The sequence below is a fragment of the Mastigoproctus giganteus genome, chromosome 9, assembly GCF_048544385.1.
Source record: "Mastigoproctus giganteus isolate SK-2022 chromosome 9, ASM4854438v1, whole genome shotgun sequence".
NCBI classification, from domain to species: Eukaryota; Metazoa; Arthropoda; class Arachnida; order Uropygi; family Thelyphonidae; genus Mastigoproctus; species Mastigoproctus giganteus.
Window position 1 is genome coordinate 57736017 of NC_143583.1, and position 25817 is coordinate 57761833.

The window sequence follows — 25817 nt, forward strand, 5'->3', positions numbered from 1 at the left end:
CCACCATGACAAGACTCTTTTCGAACAGCAAATGTTTTGTTTGACGGGAAATTATAAGATAAACCTGTCTCGTCAAGATTAAAAATATCCTTTGCCTCATATTTTTCAAGGATGGACCGTACGGAACACAACCAGTCTGTAGCCTTTTCTTTGTCGACTAATCCAGACTCACTGCAAACATTTCGCGAAACCAAGTTATTCCTGGCTTTAAATCTTTGGAGCCAGCCACTGCTGCATTTGAAGTCGCTAATCCCATGTTGCTGAGCTAGATAATTTGCCTTTTCTTGCAAAATTGGACCCGATATTGGCAAATTATATGCATGCATTTTTTGATACCACTCAAAAAGTTTTGTTTCAAGCTCCTCGTGTTTTGCACCACTAATTTGTTTCCTGTTTTTCATCTCTGGTCCAGTGTCACACACTTCTTCAAGTCTTTTTCGGTTTTTCAGTATTGTAGATAAAGTAATGTCCATTTTGCTTCTTTCCATCCTATCAGCCTCTTGTATAATTTTTAGTTTAATTTCCAGGCTTATTTCTGTCTGTCTATGTTTTGTTGCCACAACACTGTTAGATAAGATTTAATATAAAAAAAGACACAAGTTCTGCAAAAGACATCAGCTCAGATAAAATGGCACAAAAAATAGATTGCTGTATATGATAGCAAAAGACTCTCTCTGAATTGGGGTAACAATTGCAACTGAGCTTATTCCTGTGGAGAGCGAGGGGAGTACATGTAAACAACTTAGAAAAACTTTTTATTTTGTTAATTTAACAACTCATCCTTCAGAGAGATGTTTCTCAGAGTGCATTTGGCTTTTTGTAGGTACCATGAACTGCTTTTGTTTACACAAAGCTAATTTCAAACAAGTCAGTGCCATCCTTCGGGAAGTAGGGAGCCATGTGGCCTAGGGCAATAATCGGATTGCTCTGCCAAGATTTGTAATAAACATACCAAATGACAATATTTATTTCTCACAGGGTGAAAAAGAACTTTGTAATACTTATTAACCGAATTTTATAATAAATGAATATGTTTACATAGAAAAGCCTATCCTTTCACAGGGGAATGGTATGTGCTTCATATAAATAAACTGCAATTAATAAGCCTGATATGCATAGTATACTCTGCTTTTGGTAACATTCATAGAGTATACTTACTGCTAATTTTATGACTACAGCACAATCATCACACTTGTAGACTATGTACCATGACATCACTCCAAATCGCATTCTTCCATTAGCATTAACATTAGTAGAGGCATATGATGCAAGAATGCAAGCTTATGTAGCATCAGCCAAAAAAAAAACATTTCACACATCTGCATTTCCTCTAAACGATTGTTCAGTTCCTCCTTGAATTTATTTAAGTTATCAACTTCCACAACAACAACAACAACAGATGGAAATTTGTTCCAGCAATCAACAACCTGTTGGCTAAAGGCAAATTTCCACACATGTATTCTATAACTGTCTTTCCTCAATTTGAATTTATGCCCCCTCATTAGTCGGAAGTCCAAGAACAGTGGGTCTTTGCACCAAGCCAGACAGCATCTGGCATTATTCTGGGTGATTAGCAACTTGTGGAAAGCTGCACAACTGTGGTAATCCGTATTATGTTGCATTCTACACACTGCACTATTTTGACTTGGCGCATTATAGTCTTAGATGCTAATGCGCCATAAAATCCTAAAACAAACAAAGCACACTGTACTTGTGCTGATATATGTCCCACTTGTCTCACTGAGGGCTGAGGTATGCTGCAACGTCAGCTATGATTTTGGAGGGCTCTCCTGTAATGTTCCATCAGTTTTAAGGGATTTTCCAGGTCATTTTGTGTTCCCAGGCGAAACCATGGTTTCAGCACCAGCTCACTTCCATTTGCAGAACACATCACCAGTCATTGAACTAGATATCTTCAATGCTGTTGAAATGTCATGTATAGACCAATTGGTTATGTGGCACCCTATTATTTTTCCATGCTGCAAGTCTCTTAACTCTGCTGATCGCAGCATCGTACATTCACAATTGTATTATTGTCTACTTGGAAGCCCATGAACATATTTATAATTGTGTCTAACATGTGGTGCTGAGGTAGGATGTGACCAACTATCATTAGCATTAGCATTAGGAGAGTTGGCGCACTATGGCCATAGTTGCCGATGCGCCCAAGAAATTCCCAAACAAACAAACAAGCATTAGTAGAGGCGTATGATGCAAGAAAGCAAGCTTATACGGCATTATCTGCTTTGAATTTCTGCCTTCTCAAATGTTCCTTCATTGCACACAAGAGTATCCTTGTGTGCAAACAAGTTAATATTACTATCAACAGAAGAGTGTTCAGATATTAATTTTAGGGCAGTGTAAGTGTCCATGAATAATTCCCTCTGTACTTCCAACACCTATGTACACTTGCATTAGTAGAGGCATATGATGCAAGAAAGCAAGCTTATGCAGCATCAGCCAAAAAAAAAAAAAAAAAAAAAAAACCACTTCCACTTCACCCCTCTGTTCGTTTGAAATACCTGTCCAGCTGAGCCTTAAATTTATTTAGGCTATCAACTTCCACAACAAGCGATGGAAGTCTGTTCCACCAACCAACTACTCGCTGGCTAAAGGCAAATTTGTGCACATCTATCCTACATGTGATTAAGTGCTCATCTATCCTCTCATGTGATTATTCTGAGCAAGAGGAAGAATCCCATCGGCATTGAGCATGCTCAAACCATTCAAGGCTTTATACACCTCTGTGAGATCATATTGCCGGTGCCTAATCTCCAGACACTTGTAATTTGCAAAACTTAAGCCTTATTGCACATTATAGTTAGTCTGTTTTCACAAATCAGCTCCATGACACTGTGAACATTCACATCTACAAACTCTACAGCTGCATATGAACAAGCAGTAGGTTAGCAACTTTTTCATAGTCTTTGGAATACTTATTTCACTAGTCACACACAATTGCATGTGATAGGGTCTCTTCTTCCGTGCTCTGTTGTGCATTAACACGTTTACTTCCACCTATATTTGAGAAACTGCATTAGTATGCTTTAATTTGTAGAATAGATGTGCAGAAATTTGCCTTTAGCCAGCAGGTGGTTGATAGTTGCAACAAACTTCCATCTGTCGTAGTGGAGGTTGACAACTTAAATGAGTTCAAGGCAGAACTAGACAAGCACTTGGAGTGAGTGAATGGGTGAAATAGGAAGGTTTTTTTTTTTTTTTTTTTTTATTTGGCTGATGCTATGTAAGCTTGGTTTCTTGCATCATATGTCTCTGTTAATGCTATTTTTTGTAATATTGAAAAATAACATTCCGAAACTTCTTATATAACGGTTGAAAAATAAGTCTGTAATTCATATCTAAAAGCAAACTGACTTTTGATCTGAGCTGTAAATCGGACAAAATGTGACACATGTGCTGAGTACGCTTAGTAGATGGTTTTATGTGAAACATCCTTTGTGTTTCTTTTAGGTATTTTGATTTGTATATATTATTTATGAAATAAAAGAGCTTTTTATTATAAATATTTTATTGATCATTCACAAATTTCCATAATTTCAGCTAAAAAACAAGATACAATGGATTTATGATAACTAAAGTAAGAGACATATACTTGCGATTGCAACGTATCTAAATGTCTCTGAAAAACAGAATTGATTGAGGTACCTGATCTTGTAGTTGAAATTGAGGGATTAGAGTTAGATCGAACATTTCGTACAGGTAAGTAATTAGTGGTTTAGTTTCTTCCAATCCGAAGTTAACATTGAAATCGCCACTCATGATCATGGGTATTTTATGTAAATTTTTCTTTAACAGCACTGCACCTTGAATTAAGTACAGTAGCAAAATGAAATGAATGAACTCCATTATATCCTGTATGTTACTGTTAGGAGAAATATAGACAACCGTTGTTATCACTTGGCCGTTGGGTAACAAGCAATCTGCTGTATGTATATTGCCAATGGGCTGAATACTGATTGTCAAACCAGTTGTTTGTTGATAGATGACATCTAAGTATAGCATAGCAATGTCTACCTCTTCCATCTTCTTGTTTACCTCTTCCATCTTATTCAGCCTCATTATTTCTGCATCACATATATATTATAAAAATAAAAGTTTCTAGATAAAATAAAAATCGAAATAACGGCACCTTCAATCCCCGAAGGTGCCATTATTCTGAAAGTCTACTGTATAAACAAAAAAAAGAAGAAAAAAAAAATCTGCTGATAGCTCAGGTTCTGTCGGTGTGCTGACAGAATCACAATTCACTTTAAGTAAACTAAACAAAGGTGTGCAAGTTATCTCTAGACGACTTGTTCTGCTATATTTGTGGATATTGTATGCTGCATTTGTTGAATAATAAGACACACTAGACCATAAGATGGTCCCAGTAGGAAGAGAATTTTGATGAAATTATTTTATTATATATTTGAAATATATATATGTTCACATACTACATATTCACAGGTAAAGGTATTATTTTTCTCAGTTTGGGGAGTAGAAAGACAAAAAAGCCTTTCAACTGCCCTGTTTCTATGTTCTTTGACATCAATTTAGCCAGTGATTTTGTAAGTTACAACTCGCTATTTCCAGCAGTGTTTTTGGTGGGAATATTGTAGTGTAAGGATATTTAAATTGTAATAAATAAGTATTTTGAAAGGGTTAATCATCTTTTATATCTGTTGTATTTTTTGATTAGTTAACATATTAAATTTGTGTTTTACAAATAGATTAAATAGGCTTAGTAGCGTTCGTTACTGTATTTTTTTAAATTTAGCTAATGACTTTGTAAGTTACAACTCGCTACTCTTACCACTATTGTATTGGTGTTTTGGCTGGAATATTGTAGCGTAATTCTATAGCATAGAAGAATAATAGGGTTTTAATTCAGTCGCGTAGAAGAATAATAGGGTTTTAATTGTAATAAATAAGTATTTTGAAGGTTTTATTCACTTTTTGGGCATATATCTTTTGTATTTAGCTAAGGATACAACTGATTTAGCATTGTGATCGTTATGGTCGAGTGTAACTTGATAACGTATATCTTGAATTTGATAGCTAAGATACAACTATCAAATTACTGCATTAGCTTAGTATAGTTTTGTATAGTCAAGATAGTATAGTAAATTAATCAAATAAATTTATTAATCTTATTAATTTTCATTGTTAATTAATTGAATCATATTGAAACAGAAATCATGCCCCAGACTAGAGCAGCAAAGTAATGGGAGTGCTGTGGGTGGGGGAAACCGAAGGGAGCAATTCTCCAACGTATCACGGCCTAAAGAAATGTGTAACGTGTGAGATGTTTGCAGAACTTTCTAGGATGGGATATGATGTTGCCAAGGGGGGTGTCTTTGTGTGTGCGCTCAATGTAAGCAGTGTGAAGAGGTTAGGCGCCGACTCAGCATTGTGGCACCTCCGTAGCCAGGTGGACAGGAGCAGCAGTGCGTAGCACACGCTTCTTGATTAGACTGGGGTTCGAGCTGTGACCACCAAATACGGCGGATGCGGAAAAGATCAAGAAATGACCACCGCATATCCCCGGAGTAATATGGCCTTATTTGCTAATGCTCCTGAAAACCAAATAACAAACAAACTCAGTGTTGTTATGGGCCTTTATGAGAGCTTGAAAGGCAGGATAGATGCCCTTGAAGGACAAATTCGGTGACCCATCAAGCTCTCAGCTGCCCACTTCAAAGCCAGAGCTTGCACTTCATCATCAGGCAACACAATGACAACTTTCAGAGCAGAATGCACTGGTCCCACAAAAGCTAGTTATTGACAGTGACCCTGACAATATGTCAGGGAGATGGGAAATATATTGGGCAAAAAGAATAGGCGCAATAGGACCAGGGTATGTCTGCCAGGGGCAAAAGTTTATGATGTTGTAGAGCAGATATCATCTTTTAAGTGCACAAAGGGTGATATTGTTGTACACGTTGGCACTAATGACATTAAGGATAGGAGATCTGCAGACTTACTTAACAAGTACAGGTCAATGTTGAAAAAAAGGCGCAAGTTAGATTTAAATTTGAAGGTATCTGCAATTTTGCCCAGACATGATAGGAGGGGGTATATGATATTGTTGAAATATCAGAGAGCCTTGTCAATCAGTTTGGCCCTAGAGAGATTGTGCAAGGCTCATTGGGTAGAATTTTTCTCAGTGTGATCTATGCTTGTTAACAAGAGAGACTGCCTCTACAGGAAAGGAATACACTTAAAGAGAAAGGGTGCGAGAATATTTGCTGATGCTATCGAGGCTGTGTTATTCACAGACTGCAGGCAGAGGTGAAAGTGATTCTTGCACTGCTTCTATTGGAATGAGCAGCAACCTGGAAAGTGAGGTAGTTGGGATTTTAAGGGCTGCTGAGAATCATCGTGGAACAAGTAAATACATGGGTTGTGCTAGGGTAACTAAGAGTAAAAATAGGTATATGTATACTTGCGTGTACACCAATGCTAGAAGTATAGTAAATAAATTTGAAGTGCTGGTCAAAACATCAGAAGTGGATATTGTTGGGATATCAGAGATGTGGTGTCACACAGATATAAGCAGTTCAGAATTGGAATTTGGGGAGTATAATTTGTACAGAAAGGATAGACAGGACAGGAAGGGAGGAGGGGTTATGCTATTAGTTAAGAAAAACATAAAGTCTAAGTAAGTGCATCCAATTTACATTATAGACAATTCAATGTTGAGTCAGTGTTGTGTGACGTAAGCACTGGGAAAGGGAAAATGAGAGTAGATGTGTGTTATAGACCTAATGAATCTGATGAGTATAATGAGCAATTGTGTAGAGAAATAGAGTGGGCCAGTAAATCAGAATATCTAATAATGGGGGAATTTAACTTTCCAGTTATTGAATGCAACTTGTGAATTGGTCACACGCACACTAGCAAGACTTTTGTGGATTTATTGGATGACTGTTTTCTATATCAGCATGTTCGAGGTTTAACCAGAGGGAGTAATACTCTTTATCTGATTATTAGCAGTGATTCTTCATGCGTTAAGAATCTGCAGGTAAAGGAACCACTAGGCAGCAGTGATCACTTTGTACTGATGTGGGATTTGCTTAAGGATGTAACTACCATCAGGATTAAGGGGAAAGGTTTTTGCTTTCGTAAAGGTGACTACAGTGGTCTCCGACAGTTTTTAAAGTCTATAAAGTGGGTTTAACTGATATTTAAAACAGTGAATTCTAAATGGGAATCCTTCAGGGAATTAATCTTAAAAGCTACTAGGCTTTTCATACCAACTAAGAAATACTGTTCAAGATTTAGATCAAAATGGATGTCAGATGAACTAATGAGGCTTGTGACAGAGAAGAAAAATGTGTGGGATGCATATAAATTATCAGGTGACATAGAAGCCTATGGCAGATATAAGCTAGTCTGTAATCAAGTCACAGAGGAGGTTAAGCAAGCAAAGGCAGATTACAAGAAATCTTTGGCAAAGGATGCAAAGAAAAACAGCCAAGATTTCTTTACTTATGGAAACTCTAGAAGGAAAGGGATGAATCAGATTGATCCACTTAACATTGATGGTTTCACTATTGATGATCATGCTAAGGCAGATAAGCTGATAAAGTATTTTGCATCTACATTCACACATGAGTAGTTATTCAAGGGGGGGGATGCCAGAAGTTTATCAGACTCTAACGGGGAGCTAAGTGATTTTGTAATAACTGAGAGTGAAGTGGACGAGAGATTGTTGAAGTTAAACATCAGGAAGGCACCTGTGGTGGATGGGATCTATCCAGTTATATTAAAGGAGGCTGCAAAGGAAGTAAGAAAACCCTTAGCCATAATTATGAAAGCTTCCTTGGACTCAAGGGTGGTCCCCTTGGACTGGAGACGTGCAAATGTGTCCCCAATTCACAAAGGGGTGGTCAAAGGATGACACGAGTAATTACAGACCTGTTTGTCTAACTTCTTTTCCAGTGAAAATAATGGAGTCACTGGTTAAGGTAGTGATGCAGAATCATCTGGACAAGAGTTCAGTTAGGTGCCTCCGTAGGCAGGTGGGCAGGAGCAGCAGTGCGTAGCACATGCTTCTTGATCAGACCGGGGTTCGAGCCCATGACCACCAAATACGGAGGATGTGGAAAGGTCAGGAAATGACCACCGCATATCCCCGGAGCAATATGGCCTTAGTTGCTAATGCTCCTAAAAACCAAAATAACAACAACAAAGAGTGCAGTTATAGTTCAGATGCAGCATGGGTTTGTTAAGGGGAAGTCTTGTCTGACAAATTTGATTGGATACTATGATGTGGTCAGAAAGGAACTTGATGCGAAGAACAATTTTGATATCATATATTTGGATTTTAGGAAAGCTTTAGATACTGTAGCACACATGGAAGGCTACTGTACAAATTGGAGCAGTATGGCATTAAGGGCAAGTTGCTACAATGGCTAAAAGGATGGTTGAGTGGGAGAAGACAGAGAGTAGTTATCAATGGATACTGCTCTTCATGGACTAATGTTATTAGTGGAGTCCCCTGTGTTTGGAGTTAGGCCCATTGTTGTTTTTGGTATTTATCAATGATATCGATTAAGGTATATCAGAGTTGATGTCTAAGTTTGCAGACGATACGAAAGTTGACAGGATTGTTAATGACAGTAATGATAGTAGACTACTACAACAGGATCTGGAAAAGTTGGGCAAAAATGGGCTGAGAGGTGGCAACTGAAGTTTAACATTGACAAATATAAAATGCTGCATATGGGTAGCAGTAACCCCAGATTAACGTATCAACTGGGCGGTACTAAACTCAGGGTAGTGGAGAAAGAAAATGACTTGGGGGTAATTGTGCAGTCAGATATGAAGTTTTTTGAGCAGTGCAAAAAAGGCTGCAAGAGTAGCTCATGGTGTCTTGTCAATGATATACAGGAATTTTGCTAGCAGGGATAAGGAGGTCATTGTCCCCTTGTATAAGGTAATGGTCAGGCCACACCTTGAGTACTGGAGGCCTCACTTTTGAGCTCCTGGAACGAGTACAGAGAAGGGCAATGAGATTGGTGAGTGGAACAAAGGATTGGTGTTACCAAGAAAGATTTAAGTTCTGCAAATTGCAGTTTCTGGAGACTAGGCAGCTGCAAGGTGATCTAATTGAGGTGTATAAGGCCTTGAATGGATTGAGAAGACTCAGTGCTAATGGGATTCTTCCTCTTGCTCAGATTACTCACCTGAGGGGGCATAAATTCAAATTGAGGAAAGGCAATTGTAGAATAGAGGTGCAGAAATTCGCCTTTAGTGAGCAGGTTGTTTATAGTTGGAACAAACTTCCATCTAATGTAGTGGAGGTCGGTAACTTAAGTTCAAGGCAGAACTGGACAAACATTTGGAATGAATGAATGGGTGAAATGGGAAGTTTTTTTTTTTTTTTTTTGGGCTGATGCTAGATAAGCTTGTTTTCTTGCATCATGTGCCTCTGCTAATGATAATTTAGGACCGTCAGTTTGACATCAACAGTGCAAAAGAGGTTGGTAACTTAAATAAGTTCAAGACAGAACTTGACAAACATTTGGAATGGATGGGTGAATTGGGAAGGATTTTTTATTCTTTTTTTTTTTGGCTGATGCTAGATAAGCTTGCTTTCTTGCATCATATGCCTCTGCTAATGCTAATTTAAGACCATGAATTTGACACCAACAGTGCAAAAACTTCTTCTGGTGTATACATGTTTTGCCAGGGCTACAGTTTTGTAACAAATTCAAACTATAATGCTGCATGAAATGCTAAAACTTAGAGCTACTAAAAAGATGTTTTTCTCTTTCCACCAGTGACTCGCTTATTGCTTATTCTTAATGATCACGGATAAGGTCAATCAAGTAATTATTAATACCAGTAATTTGGATTAATTGCACTGCTTATTTTTGCACATGTAGATCTCAGGAAGGAGAAGTAGGGAGGGAGGGTGGTAATTCATTCCCAGTAATCTTATTCAGAAAAAGGTTTCTAGAATGAAGGGGTTTTATTGATTTTTTTTTTTTTCATTGAAACAGAGGAAGAGTTCTAGTGAGTTGTGTAAGACCTCACTTGGATGTGTGACCAACGTTTTCTTTTTTGTATGCTCCATATATTGTCACATGCCACCTAGGGGTATATCTATAAGGTACTGGAATCAATAATTCTCCCTCCCCGCTAGTGATCTGCACTAAGTGCTTATATTGAAAATGTTGACACAATATCTGGGATATAAATTTTGGCAATAAACAGGGAATTTAAATTATATATTCATTTCTGATTTTTTACTCTATTTTATTTTATTTTTTGACATCAGTAAGTGTGCCACTAACAAGAGCTGCATATGGCACGCTTGCCACAAGGTTGACACATTGGGACCATAAAATGCAGAGGAATTTTAAACATTTTCCAGGAGAAAAAGAGTGCCTTTTGGTCCATTAAATGGTAAGTCTGAAGCAGGTGTAGCATAGCACTGGTGGCACTAAGTTTTGCAGTAAATAAAGGTGCAAACACTGTTATCACCTCACACAAGGGGCGCTTCCGTAGCCAGGTGGGCAGGAACAGCAGTGCATAGCACACACTTCTTGATTAGACCGCGGTTCAAGCATGTGACCACCAAATACGGAGGATGCGGAAAGGTCAGGGAATGACCACCGCATATCCCCAGAGCAATATGACCTTAGTTGCTAATGCTCCTTAAAAAAAAAACCAAACCAAACCAAATTTGTTTGGTAAACAAATTGTGAGAGCTATATTTTCCATTTAGTGGTATTGATCGGAGACTATGTATGCTTATGTACATAGCTTAATTAATACTGAAGTATATACATACTAACTAATTGATATTGCTGTTTTTTGGATTGTAATTTAAAACAGTAAAAAAAGTAAGCAATCGATAATGATGAACACGGCACGCACAAATTGCAAAAGTGAGATACGAAGTAACAAGTTTATAAAGCTTAAAAAATAGGAATGAAGAGAAGATTCTGAAATTTTATTTATGCTTTTTATATGATTGAAGCTTTCATGAAGGAGAAACACATTTCACCATAATAACCTGCAGAATTCCAGCTATCGGTATTATCACAAATGCAATAAGATCGAGTTTACTACCCGTTTATAACAGATTGTACTAACAGGAATGCCCAATAAACCAGAAACTGCAAATTGTTTTTATTGTTTTATGGTAGTGGCCTCCAGAAATGTACTCCTCTGCTCAAGCTATCATGCCTCACAGAATTTCTGTTTGAACAAAAAAATGTGAGCTCCTGAAAACTTGAGTTGGCCTACAATATCACTTGTTAAGGAAGGCCTCCGTAGCCGAGTGGGCAGGAGCGGGAGTGCAATAGCACACGCTCTTTGAGTAGACCGGGGTTCAAGCCCCTGACTGCTGAATACGGTTGATCTGCCAACCCGCACTGGACCAGCGTGGCAGATTATGGTCCATTTCCCTCAGCATGAATTGTTGAGGAGGCTTCCATCCTGCAGTGTTTATAGGAGCATAGGAGCATATGTTAGCATTAGCATTAGCATTAGCATTAGTAGAGGCATTTGATGCAAGAAAGCAAGCTTATGCAGCATCAGCCAAAAAAAAAAAAAAAAAAAAGTAACATAAATAAATAAAAATAACCACTTCCACTTCACCCCTCTGTTCGTTCGAAATACCTGTCCAGCTGAGCCTTAAACTTATTTAGGCTATCAACTTCCACGACAAGGGATGGAAGTCTGTTCCACCCACCAACCACCCGCTGGCTAAAGGCAAATTTCCGCACATCTATCCTACATCTGTCTTTCCTCAATTTGAATTTATGCCCTCTCAGGTGATTTTTCTGAGCTAGAGGAAGAATCCCATCAGCATTGAGCATGCTCAAACCATTCAAGGCTTTGTACACCTCTATCAGATCACCCCGCTGGTGCCTAGCTTCCAGACATTGTAATTTGCAAAACTTAGCCTTTCTTCGTAAGAGAACCCCTTTGTCCCATTCACCAATCTAGTTGCCCTTCTCTGTACTCGTTCCAGCAGCTCTACATCCTTCCTGAAATGAGGCCTCCAGGCCTGTATACAGTACTCTAGGTGTGGCCTGACCATTGCCTTATACAAGGGAATAATCACCTCCTTATCCCTGCTAGAAAAATTCCTATATATCATTGACAATACACCATGAGCTACTCTTGCAGCTCGTCTGCACTGCTCAGAGAACTTCATATCTGCCTGCACCACCACCCCCAGGTCCCTTTCATTCTCTACCACTGTCAGTGTAGTACCACAGAGTTGATACGTTGCTCTGGGGTTGCTGTTTCCCATATGTAGTACTTTACATTTGTCAATGTTAAACTTCATTTGCCACCTCGAAGCCCATCTGCTCAACCTTTCCAAATCCTGTTGCAGCAGCATAGTGTCAGTAGTGTCCTTGACAACCCTGCCAACCTTCGTATCGTCTGCAAACTTGGACATTAAGCCTGATATACCATCATCAATATCATTTATAAATACAGAAAACAATAAAGGCTCTTCTTTAGAAGACAGATTGGGAATTGGCTGGTAAGTTAGGATACACTGCAGATGCACAAGCCACCTTTTTTCAATTTGCAGTGGGTTGATAATGGCTGCAGTGGGTTGATAATGGCTGCACTTTACTTTACTTTCTATCACTTGTTATCTTGTGAATACAGCAAATGACAACAGTGTGCATAGGTGCTGGCAGCATGGTGCAAAACCTTTGGATTTCAAAGTAATACACAGTTTTTAATATTTTCATTAATTTATTGAAACAAAAAAAAATATATTAAATACAAATAATTTATCAAAATAAGAACAAAATTAAAATAACTATTGCAAAACAGAATTTTCATTATTATCTTTAAATAAAAATTGCAATCTTATTGGCTTCTCTGCAAATTTTGATATAGTTGCATTCATAAAATCTTCATTTCCATTAATTCTTTTCTTAATTAAGGTATTGCATATATTCAAAAATTTGGTGCACAAACAATTTATTCCCACATGAAAAATATCCTGCCAGCATCCATGACAATGTGTCTTTAACCAATACAACTAAAGGGGGGGCGCCTCCGTAGCCAGGTGGGCAGGAGCAGCAGTGCGTAGCACACGCTTCTTGATTAGACCGTGTTCAAGCCCATGACCACCAAATACGGAGGATGTGGAAAGGTCATGGAATGACCACTGCCATATCCCCGGAGCAATATGGCCTTAGTTGCTGATGCTCCTAAAAACCAAATAACAAACAATACTTTGTTTGTTATATAGCTAAAGGGGAAATATAGCTCTCACAATTTGATGTTTGATATACTTACATGCGAGTTCGTGTGAGGTGATAATAGTGTGTTTCCACCTTAAGATGCCTATTTTGGAATGGATGATCATGATAACCTGTGGGTATACCTCATTTCAGCTGTGCTGATTTGAAGGGTAATATTAAGGGGGGGGGGGATATTGTTATAGTCATAAGTTTATGCCTTTTGCTATACCTTGAATATGGGGAGAGTCCACATGTCACTGCTAATTTTTTATGGTGGATATAGCAGTTTAAAAAGTCTGCAAATTGAAAAAAGGTGGCTTGTGCATCTGCAGTGTATCCTAACTTACCAGCCAATTCCCAATCTGTCTTCTAAAGAAGAGTCTTCTGAGTTGGATGATGAATTAAAGTGCCACGTTTCGCTAATTAGAAAGCATTGAATAACTTAGTGAGCGATTTAGGTCAAACCAAAGCCAATGCAGAGTCCTAACGTCTTATTTAAAATCTTGGAATCTGCTAAATGCCAACTGCAAAACATGCACATACAGAAGAACATGTTACTTATACACATTTTTACACAGTTGCAGAATCCCTGTGCTACTCTTTTGATCTGATTGATTTTTATGAAGAAATTGGTGTTAGTTACTATCCAGAAATGGAGTATTTTCATAGTTCAAGTAGTTTGAAAGCTGTGTGAGTTCACAATGCCTTTCAGTGAAGAGGCATCAGAATTGGCTGATGGATCTGATGAACAGGGAAATTGGGATTACACCTCAGAAACCTGTTCGAGTAAAGTACCATTAATTTCCGTAATCAGCAAGCATTGGATGACTTAGTGAGGGATGTAGGTCAAACAAAATTCAGCTCAGAACTCCTGACATCTCATTTAAAATAGTGGAATGTAATAGAACTAGTTTGCAAGATTTCCATATTCAGAAAAAGACATCACTTATGCACATTTTATATTGGTGCAGAATCCTTGTGCAAATGTTTTGATTCGATTGGTTAGTCACAATACAGATATAGAGTATTTTCATAGGTCAAGTAAAAGTTTGAAAGCTGTGTTCTTCACATTGGGAATTCATTGATTCCTGCGTACACTCTGTTCATATTAAAAAGACTATGGAAATGTGAATTATTTGTTAGAGAAGATCAAGTATGACCAGTATAAATGAGATGTCTGTTGAAATTTCAAGATTCTTTTTTAGATTTGCAAAGTTGTTTCTCTAAGTTTCTCTGCTTTCTCTATAGCTGGGACAGCAAGACAGGTAGATTAGCCTAGGAGAAAAGATGGAGAAGAACTACAAGGGAAGATCTGTCCAGAATTGAGTTGCAGCTTGGCACACAGTGTAATAAATAATCCCTTGGTTCCAAGAAACAGTCTTGCTTCCACCACTTCATAGTAAGCTGGGAGTGGTCAAACAATTTGTTAAAGCATTGGATCCACACTTCAGGCCTTTATAATCTGTTTCCAGAATTGTCTGATGGAAAAGTGAAAGGTGGCATATTTATTGGCTTGCAAGTTAAACAGATATCGGCTTCATGAGAATTGGAAAACAAAATGGCTGTTATTGACAGTTTTGTCTTGTAGTGATTGCTTTCTGTAAGGTTAAATGAAATTTATTTACAAAGATCTAGCTAACAAGCTATTTGAAAATTATAGAAGAATAGGATGCAGAATGTCATTTTAAGCTTCATTACTTGCACTCCCACCTGGATTTCTTCAGACTAGATCTGGACAGTATTGATAAAGAGCATGGGGAGAGATTCCAACAGGACATATAGTCACTGGAGAAGAGGTTCCAAGGAAGATGGGAGGAAGCTATGATGGGCAAGACGACTATATCCAGTTCTTGTTTCGGGATGATCACAAAGACTAAGATGTTCTAGAGTGCATTTTTTTTTTTTTTTTGGTTATCCTGAGAATTGTTTCTGATTTTTAATTTGTAATTTTTTTACTTATAGCAAAGATGTACTCTATTCTGCATGGAAGTTAAACATTAATAAATCTAATATAGTTATGTATATTTACTTCTCTTTAAATTCTGGGCAAATATTGAATCTAAAGCTAAGGTAATTTTCAGAATTACAACACTCAAATTAGCACATAAAGAAACCGGGAAATGCAGATAAACAAAACCTTGTTTGAAAATTCTATTTATCTGCATTTTCCTTCAATTTTTAAAGAACTTCCAAATTCCTTAAAAAAATTTACACTGGTTAGCATGCAACTATCCAGAAACCCACTTGACACCTGGTTAATTAACTAAGTGAAAAATGGGTCAGGTGTCCTCTAGCCTTAAAATAAACTGAAGTGGGTGTAGAACATTATTTTTTAGTGTGCCTACATCTGTGATATTCAGTTACTATTTGTGAAAATTCAATTACACTAATTTTCTGGGTGGCAAAGGTCCAGGTGAAATGCTTCATTTAAAATGTACGAATGACAAATGGATAAGAATGCACAGGCATTTATAATTCCAAGGTAAATTCCAAGACCCCTTATTTCAAATTCAATATAATAAAAAGAATAAACTAATTCCCTGTAACAATAAAATAAAAACAGTGTTCTTGTCACTGTGATTACATATTTATTAGCATGTTGAAGCTCACCTTAAAATGAACAATGTGGGCTATCAGAATAGCATATACCTTGTATACTTTTTTGGCACTTTAGGTGTGGCAATACATTTTATGATGAAATGTACCATACAAAATACTATCATGAATTATGAGCTTTCCTTTATAACTGCAATAAAAAATGGGTCATTCAAATTAGCTGAAAAGATTTTTTAAATTCTTTTCAGAGAAATTTTTTTAAATTCTAGTAATTATAAATGCACTTTAAAAGAAAAACGTCCTAGTTTTTTTCTTGAGAGGGAGAGAAAAGTCTAATCTCATCAACCCATCCATCCATCTCATATCAACTGTCTACCCCAAAATAAATCATATCCACCAAAAGGTAGATCGTTCACACTGGTTGAGTACTTGAAAGCAGGCTTCCTCTGATTGCTGCTTCCTGGTAAGTGTCCAGAAGCACTAAACAGAACAACAACATTCATGAATGCATAACACGAACATAAACAATGTGCTAATTTCTGGCCATTTTACAGTGTTCTATATATCATTACAGATTATCATGGCAAAGTTGAGCTAGCAATCAGGAACTGCCCTACCTAAGACACAACACATATCCATGACCATGGTTGAATAGCACTGTCCTATGAGACTCAGACCCAGACTTTGCCAAATTAGTAACAAGCAATGAAACCATTATACTATCATAAAGACCTTTGTTGCAGTAGATATCATTACTCTATATATGGCAGAGGTACCATGTGGATTTTCCTGCTGCTATGTTACGCACTCGCAGCATTAATATTTAGGCACACCATAAAAGATAATACAGAGTTGCCTTTCCATGCTTTTATCTGTTGGATCTGCTGTTTCTAAATATTAGTTTATTTCTATGTTTCTATTTCCATCCTGTTGTTTTCTTTGCAGTCCATCAGCATCTTAGGCAATTTTGAGGGTATGACGTCTGTATGTGGAAATTATGTTAAGTGTATGGCCATTTTACAGTGTTAACAGTCCTATTACAGGAATAGTAACTTTTCTTTTTTTTCTCTCTAAATCATTGATGTTATCCAGCTTTCCAGTTGGCTTTTTTGGGCCATCTATCATTTGTGGAATTAGTGTTGCTAACTTCAAAGAAAAGACATCAGGATTCTGCAATCTAGTTTATTGTTACCCATTACTGCTATACTTGCAGGAGTAATGGGTTCTCTGGATTTAACCTCCCATGGATGAGTACCTTACTTACTACTCTGTATTATAAAATGCATATAGATTTCTTATGTAAATAGTGTATTAACAAAAAAAAAACCCACTTTTTTTGATGTCTTGGAATATTTTCACCCCCTTGTGGACTACCATCTTATCCTAGTGAGAATGATGGAGTACTACAATGACCCCGAAAGGTATGCTGGTGAGAGCTTAAGCTCCTGGTAGAGCCACCCTAACCAGACAAGGGGGTGAATAGTGCATTCCACTATTCACCCCCTTGTCTGGTTACAAAGTGTATTTCACTATTGAAGAGAAGAGACAGCAGCTTTATATGTACAAGGTGCATTCAAGTTATAAGGTCTCCAAATTTATTTCTCACAAAGTAATCAAAGTGTACACACAGGACTGCTTTAGTGTAATTTCCAGTTAGGTCTGAATGTTTTCAGAAGATTGTGCGCAATGCAGTATGTCACATTGATTGCAGTACCCTAAACAGTATACAATGTTTATAATACTTAAAATCAAGGACAACGTGTGATCTGATTTTTGCTTCTCACTGGGAAAAGTCCGATTGAAATCCATTGGAAAATGTCAGAAGTGCATCTTGTAAGATTTATAAATGCATTTGTAGCTGGTATGTAAGTTTCTTGAAGGACAGGAGTCCTGCGAGAATGAAGCACGTGAACCAAGATGTTAAACGAGTTGTTCTGAGGCCAACATCCAGGTTGAGGAAATGGTTTTGGGTGACAGAAAACCAACAGTGAATGAAATTTCAACAGATACAGCATTTCTGTGGGATTCCTGCATACTATACTCAGTATGCATACTGTTCCTGAGAAAGGCAGCTTTCTCAGGAACAAAAATACAATCCTGTCATTCGAGATGATGCAGTGAATGGATCTTTCTTTTCTTCTATTGTCACAATGGATGAGATATGGGTTCCACTCTTCAATTGAGAGAAAAAACATCACTCTACCCAATGGAAGCACACTGATTGACCACCACACAAAAAGTTCCTTGTTGCTGCAGATGCAGAGAAAAATGATAATTGCTGTTTTAGTAATAGTAATTGCCAAACGGTGCAAGGAAGCCAGACACTTTTGCTGCACTAGCAAAAAAATATATATTTTTTTATATATTGATGGAAATCCTTATACTTTGTGTACCCATGGGCAACAGTGACAGGCATCTCATATGAAGAAGTTCTGAAGAAAAATTTCATCCCAGCACTTCAGAAAAATCCATATAGACAATCACATTTGTTTCCATCAGAACAGCACTTCACCCCATCATTCTGGAAATGTGCAAAATATTTTTAAAGAAAACAACATTGATGTTGGCCCACGTCCTCAAACTTTCCTTACCTTGCACCTTGTGACTTTTGCTTGTTCCCAATGTTGAAGGATGCTCTTTGTGGCAGAAGATATCCTAGCTGACAAGCAGCTGCCTCTGCAAATCAACCAGTGGGCCAAACATACCTCCAAAGAAAGCTTTGCTGCTGCCTTCACAGCTTAGAAGAACAGGTGTGAAAAATGTGTGCATCTTCTAGGAGACTGTTGAAAAATGAGGCAAGTGTCACCTCTATGTCTTGTTTACTTTATGAGAAATAAATTTAGAGATTTTATGACTTAGAACATACCGCATATAATGAAAATGCTCAAATAAAATTAAAAGAAACAAGCAGAATGCGTAATGAAAAAAGAAGAAAATTTTCATTATTGTTGTGATGCTAGTTTTTGCACTTACATATATGGATTCTCAAATTTATTTAGTTTGAATAAAATTGAAAAAAAAATCATTTTTTTTAAATTTAAGTCTATATAAAAAAAGTAACAATTAGCAGATTAAAAATTAAATTTAAATTTAATTTTTTATTCTGATTTCTTTTCTCATTCCATTTCCTTAACTGACTTTTGATTAATTTCCAGATGCCTGATATAGAAAAGAAACTATCAGAAGAACTGCAGAATGGAAGTTGGGTGATAGCATGCAGGTATCCCTTACCTACGTGGAAACCAATTTGTTTTATTAATGCAGGGATTGATTCTGTGTGGAAATATGAGAAAGGCAGGTCATGATATAAAATTTTAATTATGTTATTTTGAGCAATAATTCATTCTCCTAGTACAGTATCTATATTATATAAAAAAAATTATTTTCTGAAACCAACAGAATGGCACACCATTTCAAAACCTTTTCTGGTTACTTATTCATAGGCATATAACATGCAGAGTAAAAGTAACATTTCTGATAAAACAGCAGTGAAATTATTAAAAGTAATATTTTACTTACTACACATTTTGTATAATAAAAATGCATTTAGAATTCTTATGTAAATAATGTATTAATAAAAGAATACTTTTTTACTGCCTTGGAATATTTTAATATAAAATATTGAAATATTTTGCTGTTTAACCATTGTATTTGAGAATATAACTTCTGTGGATTTCAGATTATAACTCCTTCTGCTAGTATGGCATCATTAAGGAGTTAGGCATCAAATGATATATGAAATAACAAACAAAGAAACCTGGTTTCCTGCAACCAAAACTTAAATTTTAAGTTTAATCTTAAATTCTTTTCTTAAATTTTTTTCGAAATATCTTTGAGCCAAGAATTTTGAATGAAGATCAAAGAATGAGAAGACTTCAAGTTTTGAAATAATTTTGAAAAAAATTTAAGATCCAGACTCTGAGTACTGTAATTACTGTAATTACCACAAGGTTCTAGGAATTGACATGCCCTATGAGTAAAGGCTGCCTGCAGGATTCAATCCCTGGCTCTTTGTTCTGAATGAATTTCTGGCCTAAGATTTGGGCACCGTGGAAAGCCTGACCTTTGCAGATGACATGATTTTCCTTGTAAAAGGTAACATGCGAGTGATTGTAGAGTAAAGATCAAATGCCGCCCTCAGAATATTGCCTGAAAAAAAAAAAAAAAAATACTTCTAAAAGGCAATTTGGACATAAGATGTCCACAAATAAAAATTAACATAACTACTATAAAAATGGTAACAGGACTAAAATACTCTGGAGTGGTTTTTGATTCAAAATTAACTTTTTATTCCCATTTGACCTACTTGGCAAAGAAAGTGAGAAATTATACAGGTATGATTGCCAGGTTCAGTCGAGCTGACTGGCGGCTCAAAAGAAAGACCCTGGCAATCATATACTGTGCAGTGTTCCTACCTGTTATCACCTATGGAGCCAGTTCGTGGTTCACCCTCTAGGCCATAGTAAGAAATAGAAATAAAAGTGAATCGATACAAAGGACATCTGGGGGGTACTAGATTGACCTGGGTACCCCCCAGGACTACCCTGCCATGTGTAGGAACCTGGGGCCCCACACCAAATAAGTAACCATGAGGGGAGGGAGTTGTTCAGCAGCCAGGAAAGCAAATTAGCTGAAAAATATCAGTAAGCTAGTAGCAAGGGGATGTAAAGGAATGAATGAGAATGAAAAACAGAATGAATAGACTGGGCTGTTGTTTGTTTGTTGTTTGGTTTTTAGGAGCATTAGCAACTAAGGCCATATTGCTCCGGGGATATGTGGTGGTCATTCCCTGACCTTTCCACATCCTCCGTATTTGGTGGTCACGGACTCGAACCCCGGTCTAATCAAGAAGCCTGTGCTACACACTGCTGCTCCTGTCCACCTGGCTACGGAGGCACCAATAGTTTCTGTGTAAATTTTCCTCTTTATGATGAACAGATGTTCTTCTACCTGGGAAGGGGGCCAAATCTGTGCTATTAGCTGTGTTCTGGGAATGTCATAAATTATACATTGATATAGAATGTGTGCCCAGTCTTCACTCTCACTACAGGTGCAGTTTGGGTCATCAGTCAGCCTTAAGGAAGTTAGTTTCACCTTTAGGGAGCAGTGACCTGTCAATATAAATGTTATAAAAAGTCCAGGGACATACCACTTAGGTGGCTTTGGGCTAACTATTGCCACTCATGGCAGAAACCTTTTGGTAACCAGACCTCTGGTTTCCTGCTCCCACTTTGTTTGCCCTAGCTCATGGGGCTTTGTGGTTATTCTTTTTTTTTTTTTTTTCAGCATTGAAGGTGTTTGCTGTACCAAGGACTATCCCCAGAAAATCTGTGGGTATGCCCTTTTTAAGTCTATAATACATACCTCTTTTGGCTACTTCCAGGTAAAGTGGGAGAGCTCTGGCCAGCAATATTCAATCAAATTGGTCAGACAAGGCTTGCCCTTAACAAACCCGTGCCATCTCTGAACTATTACTGCAGTCTTGTCTAGATGATCTTGCATCATTCTTTAACCAGAGCCATCATTCTTGACTCCATTATTTTCCCCGGAACAGAAGTTAAACTAACATGCCTATAATTATTTGTGTCATCCTTTGAAACCCTTTGTGAATTGGGGATACATTTGCACATCTCAGGTCCATGGGGACTTCCACCGAGTCCAAGGATGCTCTCATAATTATGGCTATGGGTTTGCTTACTTCCTTTGCTGCCTCCTTTAATAACTGGATAGATCCCCTCCACCCCAGGTGCCTTTTTTATGTTTAACTTCAACAATTTCTCCTCCACTTTACTCTCAGTTATTACAAAATTATTTAAATCCCTGTTAGAGTTTGATAAACATCTGGCCGTTTCCTTGAATAACTCCTCATGTGAATGTAGATGCAAAATACTAATTTTGTTCGGCAGCTATCTGAGAACGATCATCTATAGTCAAACCATTGATATCAAGTGGACCAACCTGATTCCTCCCCTTCCTTTTAGAGTTTATATAAGTAAAGAAGGCTTTGCTGTTTTCTTTGCATCCTTTGCCAAAGATTTTTCATAATCTGCCTTCGCTTGCCTAACCTCTTTATGGCTTGATTACAGACTAGCTTGTATCTGCCATAGGCTTCTGTGTCACTTGATGATTTATGTGCATCCCATGTATTTTTCTTTTCTGCCACGAGTCTCATTAGTTCATCTGACATCCACTTGGGCCTGAACCTAGGGCAGTATTTCTTAGTTAACAAAAAGCCTAGGCGCTTCCAAAATTACTTCTTTGAATGCTTCCCATTTAGAATTTGCTATTGGTAACATAGTCAGTTGGTCAGACTTTATAGAACCTAAAAAATCTCTGACACCACTGTAGTCGCCTTTACGAAAGCAAAAACATTTCTCTTTACCCCTGATGGTAGTTACATCTTTAAGTAAATCCCACGTCAGTACACTGTGATCACTGGCACCTAGTGGTTCCTTTATCTGTAAATTCTTAATGCATAAATAATCACTGCTGATAATCAGATTAAAGGTGTTACTCCCTCTTGCTGCCTCTCTAACATGCTACTGTAGAAAACAATCATCCAATAAATCCACAAAAGCCTTGCTAGTGTGCGATTGACCAATCCACAAGTTCCAGTCTATATCTGGGAAGTTAAAATCGCCCATTATAAGACACTCTTATTTACTGGCCCACTCTATTTCTCTATATAATTGTTCATTTTGCTCATTAGAGTCATTAGGCCTATAACAAACTCCTAACCTAATTTTTGCTTTTCCAGTTCTTATGTCACACCAAACTGACTCAGCATTGCACTGGCCATCTTTGTAAAGTTGATGCACTTCCTTAGATTTTATGTGTTTCTTAACTAACAGCATAACCGCTCCTCCCTTTTTATCCTTTCTGTACACATTGTACTCCCCAAATTCAAATTCTGCACTGCTTGTATCTGAGTAGCACCACGTCTCTGATATCCCAACAATATCTGCCTTGGATGTCTTAACCAGTGCTTCAAATTCATCAAATTTATTTACTATACTCCTAGCATTGCTGTACATGCAAGTATACATGCACCTGTTCGTACTCTTAGTTACTCTAACACACAGCCCATGTATTTACTTGTTTGATGACACCCAGCGGTTCCTGAAATCCCCAGCAACTGGCTTTCCAGGCTGCTGCTCATTCCAACAGAAGCAGTGCAAGAATCATTTCCACCTCTGCCTGTGGCAACTGTTAATCTATTAGTCTGTGAATCCACCCCAAGCTAGCAGTTTTCCGATCCAGCTAACATTGCCTCAATAGCATCAGCAAATATTCTTTTCACCCCTTCTATTTAAGATTGCTTCCCCTGTAGAAGCAGTGTCTCCTTTAACAAGTTCTCGCACAAGATGTTCCTCTATTCCCAAGTTTCTGAAAACTTCCCGTACTTTCTCTCTGTTCACAGCATCAAACATATTATGTCCAAAAATGCCATTCATAGTTCATTGTTGTGTTCATAACATTTTTCCATCAGTTGCCTAATGCACAAAATTAGATCCACTGTCAATCTCCTAGGCCTAAAGCCAGGGTCTAGCATTGGTGTACATGCTAGGCCTTGGTGTGTACTCCTAGCATTGGTGTACATGCTAGGCCCTGGTGTGTACTCCTAGCATTGGTGTACATGCAAGTATACATACACCTGTTCTTACTCTTAGTTACTCTAACACAATGTATTTACTTGTTTGATGACCCTCAGCAGTTCCTGAAATCCCCAGCAACTGGCTTTACAGGCTGCTGCTCATTCCAACAGAAGCAGTGCAAGAATCATTTCCACCTCTGCCTGCGGCAACTGTTAGTCTATTAGTCTGTGAATCCACCCCAAGCTAGCAGTTTTCCGACCCAGCTAACATTCCTCGATAGCATCAGCAAATATTCTTTCACCCCTTCTATTTAAGTTTGCTTCCCCTGTAGAAGCAGTCTCTCCTTTAACAAGTTCTCTGCACAGGATGTTCCTCTATCCCCAAGTTTCTGAAAACTTCCCATACTTTCTCTCTGTTCACAGCATTAAACATATTATGTCCGAAAATGCCATTCATAGTTCTTTGTTGTGTTCATAACATTTTTCCATCAGTAGCTTAATGCACAAAATTAGATCCACTGTCAATCTCCTAGGCCTAAAGCCAGTGCCAGCTCTAGGCTTAGGCACAATCAGCACCGGCCTAAGGGCACAATGGCTTTGGTGTGCCAATATTGTAAAAAAAAGTAATAGTATTAAAGAGGACCAGAGAATCAAAGCGTTGGTGGTACAAGCAGTGCCCCCCAAAAGCCGTATTGCAAGGGACGATGTTTTTAGCATTTTTTGTTTTTGGTTTGCCTATTTGATTTTTTATACCAGGCGCCGTAAACAAAGCTGAAGCAAACGCCTTGTTCAAGAACATTGCAAATTTTAAATTCATTTGTTCATTAATTATTTGGCATGACATATTAAACAACATAAATATAACAAGTAAAGCTTTACAAGAATTTGGATTAAATTTAGAAAACGCAAATTCGCTTATTGCTAGTTCGATGCGCCTCCGTACCAGGTGGGAAGGAGCAGCAGTGAGTAGCACACGCTTCTTGAATAGACCGGGGTTCGAGCCTGTCACCACCAAATATGGAGGATGCGGAAAGGTCAGGGAATGATCACCGCATATCCTGGAGCAATATGGCCTTAGTTGCTAATGCTCCTAAAAACCAAACAACAAACAAACAAACTAGTTCGATGCGATATCTTCATGATTATAAGTGCAACGAAAAGTTGAAAAATATTTTGCTGGAAGCAGAAGATATTGCAATAAAATTATTGAAAAAAAATTTGAAAAAATTAGAACATGGAGACGAAAAGTAATGTTTCCCTACGAAAATAAAGATGAAGCAATATGCGATGAAGAAGAAAATTTTAAAATAAATTTTTTTTGGAACATTTTAGACCTCACTGCTTTGAAGGATCGTTTTGATTTGTTAGCTGAAACACAGTAATAATTTTAATATTCTTTTGAATTTAAATAAATGTAAGTCTATGAATGACATAGAACTTTTAAAACATTGTATGAATTTAGAAATGCTTTTAACAGCAGAAAAAGAAAAAGGCAATATCGAGAATGGATTTACTTCATGAAATTAGATATCTTCACTGTTCATATTCGAATGAAGAAATGTCACTAGTGTTGCCAACTCTTAATAATACTTCCGCTAGCTGCATACTCAAAATTTGCTATTTTTAGCACTTAACCCGCCAACTTTTTAAATTTTTGTTTGGGTTAAATCCTATTAACGTGTGCCTTAAAAATTTTTAAAACCCCTACATTATGTCCAAACAAAAACTTCCAAATTGCGTATCAAATGCAGTTTATTCTGAGGAAGAAGTCAAAAATAACAACTACCATTAAAGAAAGACAAAATACTTCCTCACGTTAAAAAAATCACTTCCATATTGATTGTACATCATATGTAAAACGTTATTATTGTTATTATAACGGAGTTGATGAGTTTATGCAGTGGCAATATTGATCACACGATTTCTTGGTTGGCGAAAAATCACATTTTGCAAAATACAGCTTTTTGTGAAGTTTGCAATCTTGAAATCCGGCTTACAAAAAGTAAATGTAAAACTAATATTATTATTGGCTATATGGTTGCAAGGAAGCCTGAGGCTTAAGCTGCACCAGCCAAAAAAATTCCCGAGTTACCCTAATAGAGAGAGAGAGAGAGAGAGCGAGAGAGAGAGAGCAGTAGTAGTAGTAGTAGTAGTAGTGGCATGTGATGCAAGAAAGCAAGTGGAGCTTATGCAGCATCAGCTAAAAAAAAAAAAAAAAAAAATCACACCATTCCCTCCAAATGCCTGTCCAGTTCCTACTTAAATTTATTCATCCTATCAACTTCCACAACGACAGATGGAAGTTTGTTCCAGCAATTAACCGCTCGCTGACTAAAGGCAAATTTCTGCACATCTATTCTACATCTGTCCTGTCTTAATTTGAATTTATGTCCCCTTAGGTTCGTAATCTGAACAAGTGGAAGGATCCCATCAGA

General features: G+C 37.5%; 1 protein-coding gene across 2 annotated transcripts in view; it reads left to right on the plus strand.

Moving 5' to 3' along the window:
* Positions 1–19216, plus strand: part of LOC150080267 (ATP synthase subunit C lysine N-methyltransferase) — an 86175-nt gene extending 66959 nt beyond the window's left edge. For both annotated transcript variants that reach the window (XM_090381259.1, XM_090381260.1), the window contains one exon: positions 18944–19216. In XM_090381259.1, coding sequence (XP_090237385.1) covers positions 18944–19093 — 150 coding nt within the window. In that variant the 3' untranslated portion in view covers positions 19094–19216. The remainder of the gene's footprint in view (positions 1–18943) is intronic.
* The last annotated feature ends 6601 nt before the right edge of the window (positions 19217–25817 follow it).